The sequence below is a fragment of the Protomyctophum bolini genome (assembly GCF_963924005.1).
Source record: "Protomyctophum bolini genome assembly, chromosome: 12".
In the NCBI taxonomy this organism is placed as follows: Eukaryota; Metazoa; Chordata; class Actinopteri; order Myctophiformes; family Myctophidae; genus Protomyctophum; species Protomyctophum bolini.
The window spans coordinates 36,704,159-36,718,438 of record NC_137873.1 but is presented as its reverse complement, the minus strand read 5'-3'; the positions used below and the strand labels follow the sequence as shown (position 1 = coordinate 36,718,438).

The following is a 14,280-nucleotide window of genomic DNA, read 5'->3' as shown; positions in this document are numbered from 1 at the left end:
CTTTCTTTCATACGCGTATGTTTAACAATAGCGTGTTCCATTCATTTAAAAGTGGATAATGTTATCGTAAGTGACGACTGACTATATAGTGACCTTGACTTCTCATAAACTCTTTTATATGCTGTCCCCAATAAAATTAAGAGGCGCGCTGTACTTTTCCAGCGTCGTGTTTTTGATGCCGCCTCACTTGCGCCACGCAGTGGCCAACAACTATTACTACAAGGGGGCCAGCGCCCCCGAGAAGGAAGTTTTGGACGAAACCATGTTAGGTGTGTGGGTAAGACAAACATAACAGAGCAAACCTAATGGCATGGTATCTTCAAACTGATATGCAGAATAATATTGTTGTGTTCTTTATTTATTAAATACACAAAAGTCTTCACATTTAATAAGCCCCTAAAATACTTTTGTATCCGATGTCCCGAAATGGAAACGGAGTGTTTACACCCTCTGCCAGTGGGGTATGCGCACAGAACGCATAGGCTTGCAATTGGTCCGAAGTTCCCCGCGAAAATTACGTCACTCACTATTTCGCGCCAGATCTACAGCAGTCGGACGTACACACAACAGTAGGTGAAATACAGGTTGTTAAAGTTGTTTATTTTAATCCATTTGTACATCGCACAAACTGCATGTCGCACATACGAAGCGCACACTACTGTATGTATGTTCTATTACATATATGATATATATATTTTCTCTACGGATTTCTACCAGTGAAAAGTAGGCTACTGTCTGCCAGTACGACTATTGTTTGCTGGCCGCAACCGCATGTCATTCTAGTTATTGGCTTGACCGTGACTACGGTGACTGTATGCTATTGCTAACATTCAATTTATTTCATTTGGATGATCCATTTTATTTCCAGAACTTCTGACTAGTACAATGTCTTCCCCAACTTCAACACCGGGCCGTAAACGTGACAGGCCCGATAACCCATCAACCCGTAAGTTGAACACATATGTTCTTACTTTACTGGTAAAGGGACTTGTGCTGTGCTCTGGTGAAAGCAAGTCTTTAAGCTTAGACACCGGCACCGCTATGCCTTCAGCGCTGAACTACTTGGTGTGTGTGTGTTTGTGTGTGTCTGTCTGTCTGTCTGTCACAGTGTGCAAAATGATGCATCAAATCTACCACCCTAGGGACTTTAAAAGCAGGCTAAAAAAAACCCACATTTTCACTGTAAAGGACTCCTAGGGTTCTCTTTTGTGTTTTATGAGTTGTGTACCGGTATGTGTTTGTTTAGTTTCTACTCCCTCCTGTTCTGACTGCCTGGCAGTGTGACTGAGTTTCTTGTCCTTTTCTCTTTCTTTGGGTTGCACCCCAGGCCAGTGTAATCACTGGGGGGGGGGAGCACTACTAAATAAAGAACATATGTATTAGGGCTGTCCCGATTTTTTTTTTAGTTACGGATACCACAGTTTCTGTGTTAGCCGATACCGATACCAGTGTTGTGATCTCGTGTTGTCTATAGCTAGCTAGCTATACATGTTGTGTTTATAGCAGACTCCTCCCTCAAATGTGCACTTGCAGTTTCAAGCATGCATGCTTGAAAGCAAACTCCACATGCCCCAACATTTTTATTTACCTGCCATAGTGTCAACCCCTTACCCCTGTGTCGGATTCGCCGATACCGATATGACCCGATATGACCAAAAAGGGCAGATGCCGATACAGTATCTGGACGTCATCTGTCTCTACTATGTATGTACAGCCACAATGTGATGATGGTATTTACCTATTTCTAGCTGGAAGTGAGGGACCCATCTCTCCTCCCTCCCAACGACGCAGAGGCCTGGACTCCTCCACTGGGGATCTGCTACCGATGATGCCTACCTCTCCACCCACTGACATGAACAGCCCTGCAGTGGTCCAGGACAATTCACTGTTGTCAAGCCCACGTCCCTCAGGTAGACCCCCCAGGAGTTATTTCACATAAATACAACTTAACTGAGAATTCAACGATATATATATATATATATACAATTTTGCCTGAGATGGACAACAATCTTCAGTTAACTTAAGGTTTGAATGATGGCTTGCTTTATCTTTCAGTCCCTCCCAGTGACATTGACATGAGCTCTCCTCTGATGTATGGGACCCCGAGCTCCAGAGTGGAGGGGACCCCACGCAGTGGCGTGCGGGGCACCCCGGCCAGACAGCGCCCTGACTTGGGCTCAGTCCGAAAGGCACATCAAGTGGATCTGCACTCTGAGCAGGTCGGTGTAAACAAAAGATTATATTAGTCACTAGTCGGAGTGGTAATTGTTTCACCTCATGCATTGTGTGTGTGTGTACATAAGCCATATCTAAGCTTTGTCATGCAATGAATCGTAAGCTCACAAAATCTTTTTTCCAAATTTTGACATTATTTGAAATGTTTGAGAAAGACCAATACGGGTCGAAACGTTGTATATCCTGCCTGCTGTGATTGTGAATAAATTTACCCGGAGGCATTACAAAGTGAGTTGCGAGCCCTTGCTTTTTTTTGGGTTCATGATATTTGTTAAGTTTAACAGTTTGGCGGATGTGCGCCGTTTTATTCTGAAACCCTATAATGACGTGCCGAAAATATTGGATGCCAGGTTGAAAGTGGTTCTAAAAATAACATTTACACACAATGTAATCATGATGACAGAAACCGAGAAACGAACCATATAGTTGCTCTATAACGTTGTGTTTCATTCATGTGTCTCTCCCAGCCAAGTACGGATGGAACACTGGCCGCTGAACAGAATGCTGGCCAGAGGCTGGTCATCTGGGGCACGGATGTCAACGTGGGAACCTGTAAGGAGAAGTTTCAGGTATGAGACAACCATGTTGATCCTTTTTCGGGGCGGGAACCCCCTTTTGGTGTTTTAACCCATTCTGACCTGAGATCAGATTCACACGAGGTTTCCACTGGGGACACACTGGTCTGATTAACCCATTCTGACCCGAGATCAGATTCTAAAAATGTCAAGTCGTTCTTCGATTTTTCAAAAATAGCAGACCTACAAGCTCGTAGCGCGCCACTCGGTGGCGCGCTATGAGCTTGTAGATCTGCTATTTTTCAATAGCTAAAGCATAACATGATGCTGACACCAAAATGGGTTCCCGGTCAGAATGGGTTAAGCATTATTGTTATACTTTAGCTATTGAAAAATAGCAGATCTACAAGCTCGTAGCGCGGCACTCGGTGCCGCTTGTAGGTCTGCTATTTTTTTTAAATCTATATATACTGTATATTTCTCTGATGTAAAGAGAAGTTTGTGGCGGCGTGACCCATGTTGCTGCGGCCCGTGCACTCAGCACATCGCAATTTCGTTTTCTTCTGCTGCTGCAGTTGGAAAGAATGACAAATACATTTATCTTGAATATACCGGTGTGTGTGTGTGTGTGTGTGTGTGTGTGTATATATATATATTTTTTTAAATTGTATTATTATTATTTCAGAGCGAACGTTTTTAAAATCTTTGCTTCTGAGGGGTTCCTGGAATAATATATTTTCAGATGGGGGTCGGTGGCCAATTACATATCATTTTTGGGGTCCTTGACATGAAATATTGAGCACCACTGATACAGAAACATAGGTATTTCAGGATTTAGAAGACATTTTTTTAATTTCGATGTCAGGCCTAAATGTGTATCCTGATCATTTCAACCACTACAACTTTATTGAGCACATTTACGAACAGCGTTACAGTGAAAAGTAAAAAGAGAGAACTCAAATAAAGATCATAAAAACTGTCTCCCCCTGGGCCAGTCGGGGCGTCTGATGGAGGGGAAAGGCACTGGTTGGAATAACGTGTTCCTTCCACACGCTACGTGCAACCAGGGAAATCCCCCCCCCCCCCCCCCCTGTCAGGTGAAAAGAAGCAGCTTGGACTCCTCATGCACTGAATGAAGCATGAGGTCAGTCCGTTGCTCTCCCCAGGTTGACGGATTGAGTGTAAGAGCCCAGGATTACATTAGAAAATCGACACCCTGTGGAAAAAATGGGTTACAAAATCTTGGGATAAAAAATTACGAGGAAAAAAGAAAAAAAAAGGTCATAAAACAAACTCATGTCACAAAATATCTCCAAGTCAATGTAATGTTTGTGTTTTCCGGCTTGCCCACAGAGGTTCCTGCAGAGATTCATCGATACCAATTCCAATGAGGACGAGAACGCCGGTCTGGACATGAATGAGCCGCTGTACATGCAGAAGCTGGAAGAGGTCAGATACTCAAATTGGGTTTCTAGGGACCCCATATAAGTGAATATAGCATCAAAATCACTTTTCAAAAATAGTAGATGTACTATTAAAAAGAAAATCATGAATCGTGAAACATTTTGAATCGTGTTGAAAAGATTTTTAACGCATCTCTTTTTGGAGGTTCCCGTAACTCCCTGGCACACAAGCTTTACAGATGGGTGCAGGGGGTCTGAGTGCAACCCAAATGCATATCAATTTGGGGCTAATGGGCTATGACCTAAATCAGGGGTGGGCAACTTTGACGGAGATGGAGAGGGCCACTATATTTCCACACTCACTCCAGAGGAGCGTACTGTAGTAGCAAAAGAATAGCCGCTCTACAAGCTCAAAACGCGCCGCACTGCGATGCGTTTTGAGCTTGTAGATCAGCTATTTGAATTTAAATCCTGAATAATTTTAATTGGAATCCTGAAAACGAACCTTTTCTTTTCAGATAATTTCAAATGCATTTAGTTATAGTTATGTTGACTTTATGAACAAAATACATTGGACATAAAAACAGACTACCGGTAGTAGTTTAATGAGAAGTATTAAAATGTTAATCTATAGACCGAAGTAATTAAAGAACAAACATGACCATGTTTGGAATTGTAACGGATGAAATAAATAATATATGAATGTGGGGGCCGCATGTTGCCCCCGGGCCGCCAGTTTTCCCATCCCTGACCTAAATATTTGAGAGCAACTGTAAATGAGCATCAATATTATGGCCTTTCTGTAACATAATTTGCTTTTTTTCCCTTGTAGATCAGTGTTGTCGGAGAGCCTGTCCTAAATGTCAATAGTGGACATGTCAGGTCCTTTGATGAGGAACTGTACAGGCAGCTCATCTGCTACCCACAGGTAATGTTCTCCACAGAATATATTTAGTTCTCTTTTGTGTTTTATGAGTTGTGTTTGTTTAGTTTCTACTCCCTCCTGTTCTGACTGCCTGGCAGTGTGACTGAGTTTCTTGTCCTTTTCTCTTTCTTTGGGTTGCACCCCAGGCCAGTGTAATCACTGGATGGACGGCGCACTACTAAATAAAGAACCTATGTGTATTAGTTTAGGTTCATGTCTACCAGAGCCTTAGATATAGACAGAGTTACGCAAACTGCGTTCACTTCATGGGGCCAGTCCAATGGCAGTTCTCCTACATAGACTTCTATTTAGAATGGGGACAACCAACTGGGACAAGTCCTTGACTGGAAGTAGGCAGAAATGCATTGGACTCAGGCAACAGCCCACCTTTAATAATCTTAAAATCCCTTTATTTTAGATTGTTTTGTAGTAATAGTACAACATAAACATTAAAGAGACTTTAGTTGTTACTGTACAATACTTCAAAACAGTTGTCATGTTGCACACATGCTTAAAATAGCTCCTATTTGCGCCGCCCTCATTGAAAACAATGCATTTCCAACTCCAGCTTGTCTCAGTTTAGGGCTGCATGAACAGCGCTCTGTTTCCGCCACCCTCAATAGCGTAACTCTTCTATTCGATGGCTCTGGGTGGTGGGTGCTATTATATAAAGTCCTTTAACTTACTGGGAGTGCATGCATTTTTAGTATAGCTGTGCCTATTGGGTTTCGTACTGTTTAACTGTGGTGGTGTTCTTGATTTATGCTTTGGTGGGAAAAGGTGTAGCGTAAAAGGATAGTTGTTGACACGTCCGTTGTCACTTATGTGGGGAAAAAAAGTATTTTCTTTTGTCGAGTGACACATGGTCGCCAAAAGAGCAAATCAGGCATTGGTGTACAATCTCAATCTGTTATGTAAGACCACAGAACGACTACATGGCCAGTGGGTCCTTCTTTTTCATTGAAATATTTGTCTTCAACAGGAGGTGATCCCGACCTTTGACATGGCCGTCAACGAGCTTTTCTTCGACCGTTTCCCAGACTCCATCCTGGAGCATCAGATCCAAGTACGCCCGTACAACGCTTTGAAGACCAGAAACATGAGGAGCCTTAACCCTGAGGGTGAGCAGCATTCTTCTCATTGGCATAACATAATCTGTACAGATATACTAGCCCCTCAACAACACCCACACACACACACACACACAGTGAATCATTTGGACAACTTGCACAATATGAAACCCCATATTTAATGATTTGATTGGGTAAGTGCATTGTGGTTTGACTTCAAGCTTCTGCTCGCGCCAGTGTTGATTTCGTCGACTAAAACTATGACAAAGTGTTTGTCGACTACCTTTTATTCACTGACGAAAACTAAATGGAATCTAAATGAAAACTAAGCCATAATGATGAATGTGTCACAGCGTGACGCATTGTGAGCTTGTAGATCAGCTATTTTCAGCAAGTGTAAAATCAGCCAGTTCAACGCCATCAAGGCCCGCCAAAATACATTTTAGTCTAGACCAACAATAAAACATTCCAGGTGACTAAAATGTGACTAAAACTAAATAAACTAGGGGCACGGTGGCACAGTTGGTAGTGCTGTCGCCTCACAGCTAGAAGGTCCTGGGTTCGATTCCCGCTCGGGACGCTGTGGGTGCTGGCGGCGTGTTTCCTCCTCTGCGTTATCAGTGCCCGTACCCGAAGGCCGGGTTGGCGAAAGGGCCTTTCTGTGTGGAGTTTGCATGTTCTCTCCGTGTCCCCTAGGGTAGGTACCCTCACAAAAAACATGCAGTAATCCTGGTCTCTAAACTGCCTCCCCCTGGCCAGCCGGGGCGCCTGATGGAGGGGAAAGGAACTTGTTGGAATAACGTGTTCCTTCCACGCGCTACGTCCAACCAGGGACACTCCCCCCTGTCAGGTGTAAAGGAGCAACTTGGACACTCAGGCATGAAGGAAGCATGAGTTCAAGTCCGTTGCTCTCCCCTTGTCCCCCATATATGGAGGACAAGCTGGAGGGTGTGTAGAGCCCAGGATCACATTAGATGATTGACACAGGGGTGAAAAATGGGTTACAAAATCGTGGGATAAAAAATATAAAAAAAACTATAAAAAAAACTAAATAAACTATTCGAGAGACTGTGACTAAATAGAAATTTGCTTTACTATTTTCTGCCAAAAGCAACGCTTATCTGTACAGATACTAGCCCACATCATTTGGACAACTTGCACAATATGAAACCCAGATTCAGTGCATTGTGGTTTGACTCCAAGCCTCTGTTCTGCTGTGTCCCCCCCCCCCCCCCCAGACATCGACCAGCTGATCACCATCAGCGGCATGGTGACGCGCACCTCGCAGCTCATCCCCGAGATGCAGGAGGCCTTCTTCCAGTGCCAGGTGTGCGCGTACAGCGTCCGCGTGGAGGTGGACCGCGGCCGCATCGCAGAGCCCGCCGTGTGCCGCCACTGCAACAACACCCACAGCCTGGCCCTCGTTCACAACCGCTCGGCGTTCTCGGACAAGCAGATGGTGAGTTCTTATTTTACGTGGGGGGGGGGGGGGGGGGATACATGTACTTATTGCCATACCTTCTCATATGTACTGAATTATGCGTTATGCCTTATCTTGAATCTGTTGTATGACTTTGTCTCACACCCGAAATGGCAGATCTACAAGCTCACAACGGGCGTAGCATGTGATGCTTTGAGTCTTTAGACTAGAGTGACTATTATTTTTTTGTCCTGGATACTGTAGTATGTATACAAGTATAAATCAAGTTTTTACTATTCTGTTAAAACAGGTGAAGATCCAAGAGTCTCCTGACGATATGCCTGCTGGTCAGACCCCTCACACCACCATCATCTACGCGCACAATGACCTAGTCGACAAAGTACAGCCGGGAGACCGTATCAACATCACCGGTAAGCTCGTAAAAATACAAATAAAGTTTTACTCCGATAAATGCAGCTCTGTTCTAAAATGTCACTCACTGCAGTTTGGTTCTTGTGTCGGTGTACCTTTCACCCTTAACGAATCTCCCTAATGTCCCTCGTAGGCATCTACAGGGCCGTACCCATGCGCGTGAACCCCCGGCAGAGCAACGTGAAGTCCGTGTACAAGACGCACATCGACGCCATCCACTTCCGCAAGACGGACGTGAAGCGCCTTCACCTAGCGGACGACGACAACGAGCAGAAGCTCTTCACGGAGGACCGCGTGCAGACTCTGAAGGAGCTGGCGGCCAAGCCGGACGTGTACGAACGCCTCGCCTCTGCCCTGGCGCCTAGCATTTATGAACACGAAGACATCAAGAAGGTACGTATAGTATGAAGGCAGGCAGCGCCATCCAAGAATTAGCCCTTCGCTAAATCCCATACCCAAAACAGCAATTTGTCCAATGCCAATCCAAATAGTTTAGCAACTGTTGCTATGCAGGTCAAGCTTTCGCCACCTCATAGCCGTCAATGTTATTTTGCCTGGCTGTGTTGTTGAACATTTACACGGCTTAACGTCGGGAAAGTTACACGACTGACCCACCCAGGTGATGGCAATAATAGTAATAAACTCCTGCCGGGCGGTCATTAAAAGTTGATTTATTTATGTCATTTCCTCACATTTCTAGTTTATTTAAATAATGTCATGCACATCTGCCCAGTGCATATTGATATTGTATTTGCAGAGTGGGTATATTTCACATATTTCACAACTCGGTACAGTTACTGTGGACAGCACAACTTGAGTTTGTTGGGTTGTGTGTAGCAATGGTTTAAAATTCCTATTCAACCACCGATATCCACATAAGCAGAGCAACGCACTTGAGGATTTACAGCAGTCGTGAGCGCTACACTATTTTAGACGGTAACATTGTCGTCGTTTCCCCCACAATTAGGGCATCTTGCTGCAGCTGTTTGGGGGCACTCGCAAGGACTTCAGTCAGACGGGGAGGGGCAACTTCCGCGCCGAGGTGAACATCCTGCTCTGCGGAGACCCCGGCACCAGCAAGTCGCAGCTGCTGCAGTACGTGTTCAACCTGGTGCCGCGCGGCCAGTACACGTCGGGCAAAGGCTCCAGCGCCGTGGGCCTCACGGCCTACGTGATGAAGGACCCCGAGACCAAGCAGACCGTCCTGCAGACCGGCGCCCTGGTGCTGAGCGACAACGGCATCTGCTGCATCGACGAGTTCGACAAGATGAGCGACAGCACGCGCTCCGTGCTGCACGAGGTCATGGAGCAGCAGACCCTCTCCATTGCTAAGGTGTGAGCAATAATAATCAAGCAAGAATTGGACCATAAATAATCGTGGTCCATTCAATAGTCTGAAGCAGGACGTTGGCACCGTCCAGGTTTCTCTCAAAGTCGATGGGATTTTGCCTGGGAATAGGATTTTTACAATGAATTTGTGATCATTACTTAAAAAAAATAGCTTTCATGGCAAATACATATTTTGTTCCGCAAAATAATCTACAATTTTCAAAAAAATCTTAAAACTACTGAAAACCCACTTTTTTTTCTTCATATGGCATTACTTGTTTTAGTGTGATGTGTGTGCAAAGTTACACAGCAATCACATTCATGATTTGAGACCACTCCTGCACACTTTGGAAGCCAATCTTAGCGTTTACCGATTTTTTTTTGCAAACATTTTGAAAAAAGAATCTGCCTCCTAGTGATGCGATTTTAAAAAGCTGATGTGAAACATTTGGGGCAGAGGTTCTGCTATGGCCCTTCAGGGCGTACTAGGTGTGCACCGTTTAATGTCCATAGTCTGTGCACAGGCCAGGTCTCGACCACGCCTGCGGCCTGGGCAGAGAGACAAATAGAAAAAGCTAACAAGTTCCTGGGTTTGGGGATGACGACAAACGTTTGCCAATCCATACCTATCACCGTCCTATGTTCCTTTTTGATATCTGCAGGCTGGGATCATTTGCCAGCTGAACGCTCGCACTTCTATCTTGGCAGCAGCCAACCCAGTGGAGTCTCAGTGGAACCCCAAGAAGACCACCATTGAAAACATCCAGCTGCCTCACACGCTCTTGTCAAGGTGATAAAGGAATGAATAATTGCTGCATACAGGTTTCAGACACAGCCAAATAAATATACATTTTGGGTTACTTGACATGCTGATGTTTGCAGTGGTGTAAAGTAACTAAGTATAATTTTGAGGCATTTGTACTTTACTTGAGTATTTCCCAATTTCCAGTACTTTTACTTCTATAAATCTCGGAGCCAAATTTTTTACTTTTACTTCACTACAATTATTTGAACATTTTAGTTACTAGTTACTTTGGAGATTTTTATTGGAAAACATACATGAACCACTTCAACACTATACATTTTGTACCTGTACATTTTCAATTCCGTTACTTTTACTTGCAACAAAGTACTTCTAAATTGCAATATTGGTACTTTTTTTTTACTTAAGTAAAACAATTGAGTACTTTTTCCACCACTGAATGTTTGAGAACCACTTTTCTACAGAACACCATTGCCATGTACTTCTGCTTACACGCGTGTAAAAACTGTCACGGCTTCCACTCAGATTTGACCTCATTTTCCTGATGCTGGACCCCCAAGACGAGGCATACGACCGCAGGCTGGCCCACCACTTGGTGGCGCTGTACTACCAGAGTGAGGAGCAACTGGAGGAGGAGCACCTCGACATGGCCGTGTTGAAGGACTACATTGCATATGGACGAACATGCATACATCCCAAATTGAACGAGGAGGCCGGCCAGGCCCTCATTGAGGTAATAATATTGTTATTCAGTATTTCAGCCGTGACGTAACGTAAGCGCCCCCTCCAGAGATACTTCCGGGTCCTACTTTTGTGTCGCTTTTGTGTCCCCATAGTTAATATTGTGTCCCTCCGTCGGCCTAAATCTGAGACGAAAACAACCACGAAAGTCTCATTTTACCGCTTTCCTTGCAACAACAAAGCTACAGTACTGGTCTCCCAAATCTGGCTGTGACAGGCCGTCTGCCGCACACTGAATACTATCGCCATTTTATTTCATTGTGTCAACTAAATCCTCATTAAATGCAAACTAGATTCAACATACATCAACCCTGCACACATTCTAAATATGCCCCCGAAATATTGTACTTAGCAAATGGACTGTACCTCCTTCAATAATAATGAAATAATAGTCTTTATTGGCTCCACATCATATATTTTCTTTGTCATGGACACTTGTACAGAAAATTAATAATTCTACTCGAGTTGGAAGCATTGAGACCCATTTTAACCTTCACTGGCTTCCTTTCTGGAAAAATAACGTTATTGTAAAAAGATTCACGCGTTTAGATATTCTATTTACAATGAGAAGCGGACAGGAGCTGGTGCCACTTTTGGACACGGACGTAACTGCTCGTTCGTAAATTAATCACGCATTAAATGGTGCATTTATATAGTGCCTTTATCCAAGGCGCTTTACATACATTCATACCGATGGCGGCCGGAAACCATGCAAGGCACCAACCAGCACATCGGGAGCAATTAGGGTGTTCAATGTCTTGCTCAAGGACACTTCGACACTAACTCTGGGGGAGCCTGGGTTTACCATCCAGCCACTCTACCCCTGAGCCGCCGCCGCCCATTTTAAAAGACAAAATAGTTTTGTTGCAATGCTAGCTGTTTAAAACCTGTTATTTTCACATAACATACATAGCACAGTGCAGTGCACATTAGTTTCATCAACCAAGAACTCAACCAAGCAGTTTGAGGCATCCGTAAGTGGACCAGTGTTTTCGTCGACTAGAACTAAGACAAAAGTGTTCGTCGACTACCTTTTTTTCACTGAGGAAAACGAAATGAAAACTAAGCCGTGATGGCTAAGACCAAATATATTGACAATTTTTTTCCAACAAATAAAAACTAGACTAAAATGTTGGTGAGGGACTAGTGGACAAGAGATCCAGTATAAGTCATGTAACACTTGGTTGCATGCTGAAAATAGCAGATCTGCGTGTTGTGAGATTATAGATCGGCGTGTAAAATTTGTCATTTCGATATCAAGACCTTCCAAAAAATACATTTTAGTCGGCTAAATCACCTGTAGATTTAGTCAACTGAAATCGTATGATATTTTGTCCCGTCTAAAACTAAAATAGAAATTTGCTGCAAAAAAACAACACTGAAACTGAACTGGACTATATCTCGTTGGCAGGCTTACGTGGACATGAGGAAAATAGGCAGCGGCCGCGGCATGGTGTCTGCCTACCCCAGGCAGCTGGAGTCCCTGATCCGCCTGGCGGAGGCGCACGCTAAGGTGCGCTTCTCCGACAAGGTCGAGATCCTCGACGTGGAGGAGGCCAAAAGGCTGCACCGCGAGGCCCTCAAGCAGTCGGCCACTGACCCGAGGACCGGGTTTGTGGACATCGCCATTCTCACCACGGGTATGTTGTGAGAATATACAACCCAGGGCTTGCAACCCAAGGGGTTTTCCAGATGCTGCCATTTTAACCTATTTAGGCATGACGTCGAAATTATTATTAAATATGTCTTCTAAATTCTGACAGTTTTCTGAAATACCTCATGTTTCTGTATCGGTGGTGCTCAATATTTCATGTCAAGGACCCCAGAAATGATATGTAATTGGCTGCCGACCCCATCTGAAAATATGTTGTTCCAGGGACAGATAAAAAAATAAAGAAAAAACAGATCTACAAGCTTGTAGTGCGGCACTCGCTTGTAACTTGTAGATCTGCTATTTTTCAATAGCTAAAGTATAACGTAATGTTTAAAACACCAAAAGGGATTCCCGCCCGAAATGGGTTAAATTAGTTGTTGTGCGATAACTTGTATATTAAAGAAGCTTTCATTCAATTAAATAATAATCGTCCATCTTTGTCACAGGAATGAGTGCCACAGCACGCAAGCGCAAGGAGGAAGTCGCCCAGGCCCTGAAGAAACTGATTCAGGCAAAGGGAAAGACACCAGCCATGAAATACCATCAACTCTTTGATGACCTCAGAGCACAGTCTGAAGCGGTAATTATTTCCTTTGCCTATTATAAGGTTTTGAAAGTGAAATATCCCTTTAGAACCACATTCTGAATCCGATTGAGGGACATCAAGATCAGATTTGTAAAAAACTGTTCTGTTGTCCTATTTTTCAGGCAATTACAAAGGATCTGTTTGAGGAAGCACTCCGGGCCTTGGCCGATGAGGATTTCTTGACGGTCACTGGAAAGACTGTCCGTCTACTTGCCTAACTAGGGCACACCCAGTTCTTGTATTGTACAGTCATTACTCATTAGTAATCTCACACCTTTGAACATTAAACCATCACTGGGGGGGGGGGGTTTATATGATTAAGTTTGAATATGCTGGTTTCTGGAGAGCTACAAAGTGATTTCATCGTCTCTGTGGTTATTGTGGTAAACAATAGTTGTATCGATACCAATACCGGGTGGTATCGGCCAGAGTAGCCGATACCACCCTCAAGTATTCAAACTTTGACCCGAGTACCAAAACATCCAATTGACACTAGGCTGAACGAATGCAACGGGAGCACGACCTAACACTGCAGCAAATCGCCCAAAACAGCCCATCTACAAGCATAAATGACAACTGACAAGTGTAGATCGGTCTGGGAACATACAATAAATGGTTTTGAATGGCAATGTACATGTTATGTTCTTTAATATTTAAAAGTAGTTACATTATGTTCGATGTCTTTCCTGAGGTAACTTCCAGTAGTCGTCTTTCAGGATTTGTATGTAGCATGCTATGGTAAAAACTATGCATCATGTTGACAGTTGGCTTGAGGCATTTTGGAAGTCTGAGAAAAATATCTAATTTGTTCACTTCTTTTGTATTCTTGCAGTCCCCTAATCACAATCTGTGTAGGTATGATCCATAACTTGAATTTTCTACTGTACCCATAGATGATATTTGTAAATTAAAAGCTGCATTCTGTTTCAAAATGTCTCCAGCAATGTTGTGAGGGATTGTTTTGTCCTGTGATCTTTAGAGTGTTCATTTGTGCATAGCATATCTTTTTATGAAGATTTCAAATTCTATGATCGGCACAGCTTGATATTTATTCTGTGATGATTGCATATGGAGTAGGCTATGTTACTATAGACCAGTCAGCTGCCACAAATTATAATGCTAGTTTCAAATCACATGTAACTCCATAATACATCTGGATCAGGTGCAGCTGGTTTGACTTGACTGGCCTGGCCCTAGGCTGTAGCAG

The 14,280-nt window shown here is 43.8% G+C and overlaps 1 protein-coding gene across 2 annotated transcripts; it reads left to right on the top strand.

Annotated features, from left to right (window-relative positions):
- Positions 1-533: 533 nt before the first annotated feature.
- mcm4 (minichromosome maintenance complex component 4) lies at positions 534-14,005 on the top strand. Of its 2 annotated transcripts, none has more exons than XM_080778825.1 (17): positions 534-584; positions 869-946; positions 1,749-1,910; positions 2,056-2,219; positions 2,703-2,804; positions 4,104-4,199; positions 4,986-5,081; positions 6,061-6,199; positions 7,387-7,607; positions 7,879-7,999; positions 8,134-8,393; positions 8,968-9,333; positions 9,992-10,119; positions 10,618-10,825; positions 12,245-12,473; positions 12,934-13,067; positions 13,196-14,005. In XM_080778825.1, exons 2-17 carry the CDS (start codon positions 886-888, stop codon positions 13,289-13,291), a joined length of 2,583 nt encoding a protein of 860 aa, XP_080634951.1. In that variant the 5' UTR covers positions 534-584; positions 869-885; the 3' UTR covers positions 13,292-14,005. The 2 variants fall into 2 exon arrangements, with proteins under 2 accessions (XP_080634951.1, XP_080634950.1); XM_080778824.1 differs by having other exon boundaries at positions 542-569.
- Positions 14,006-14,280: the final 275 nt, after the last annotated feature.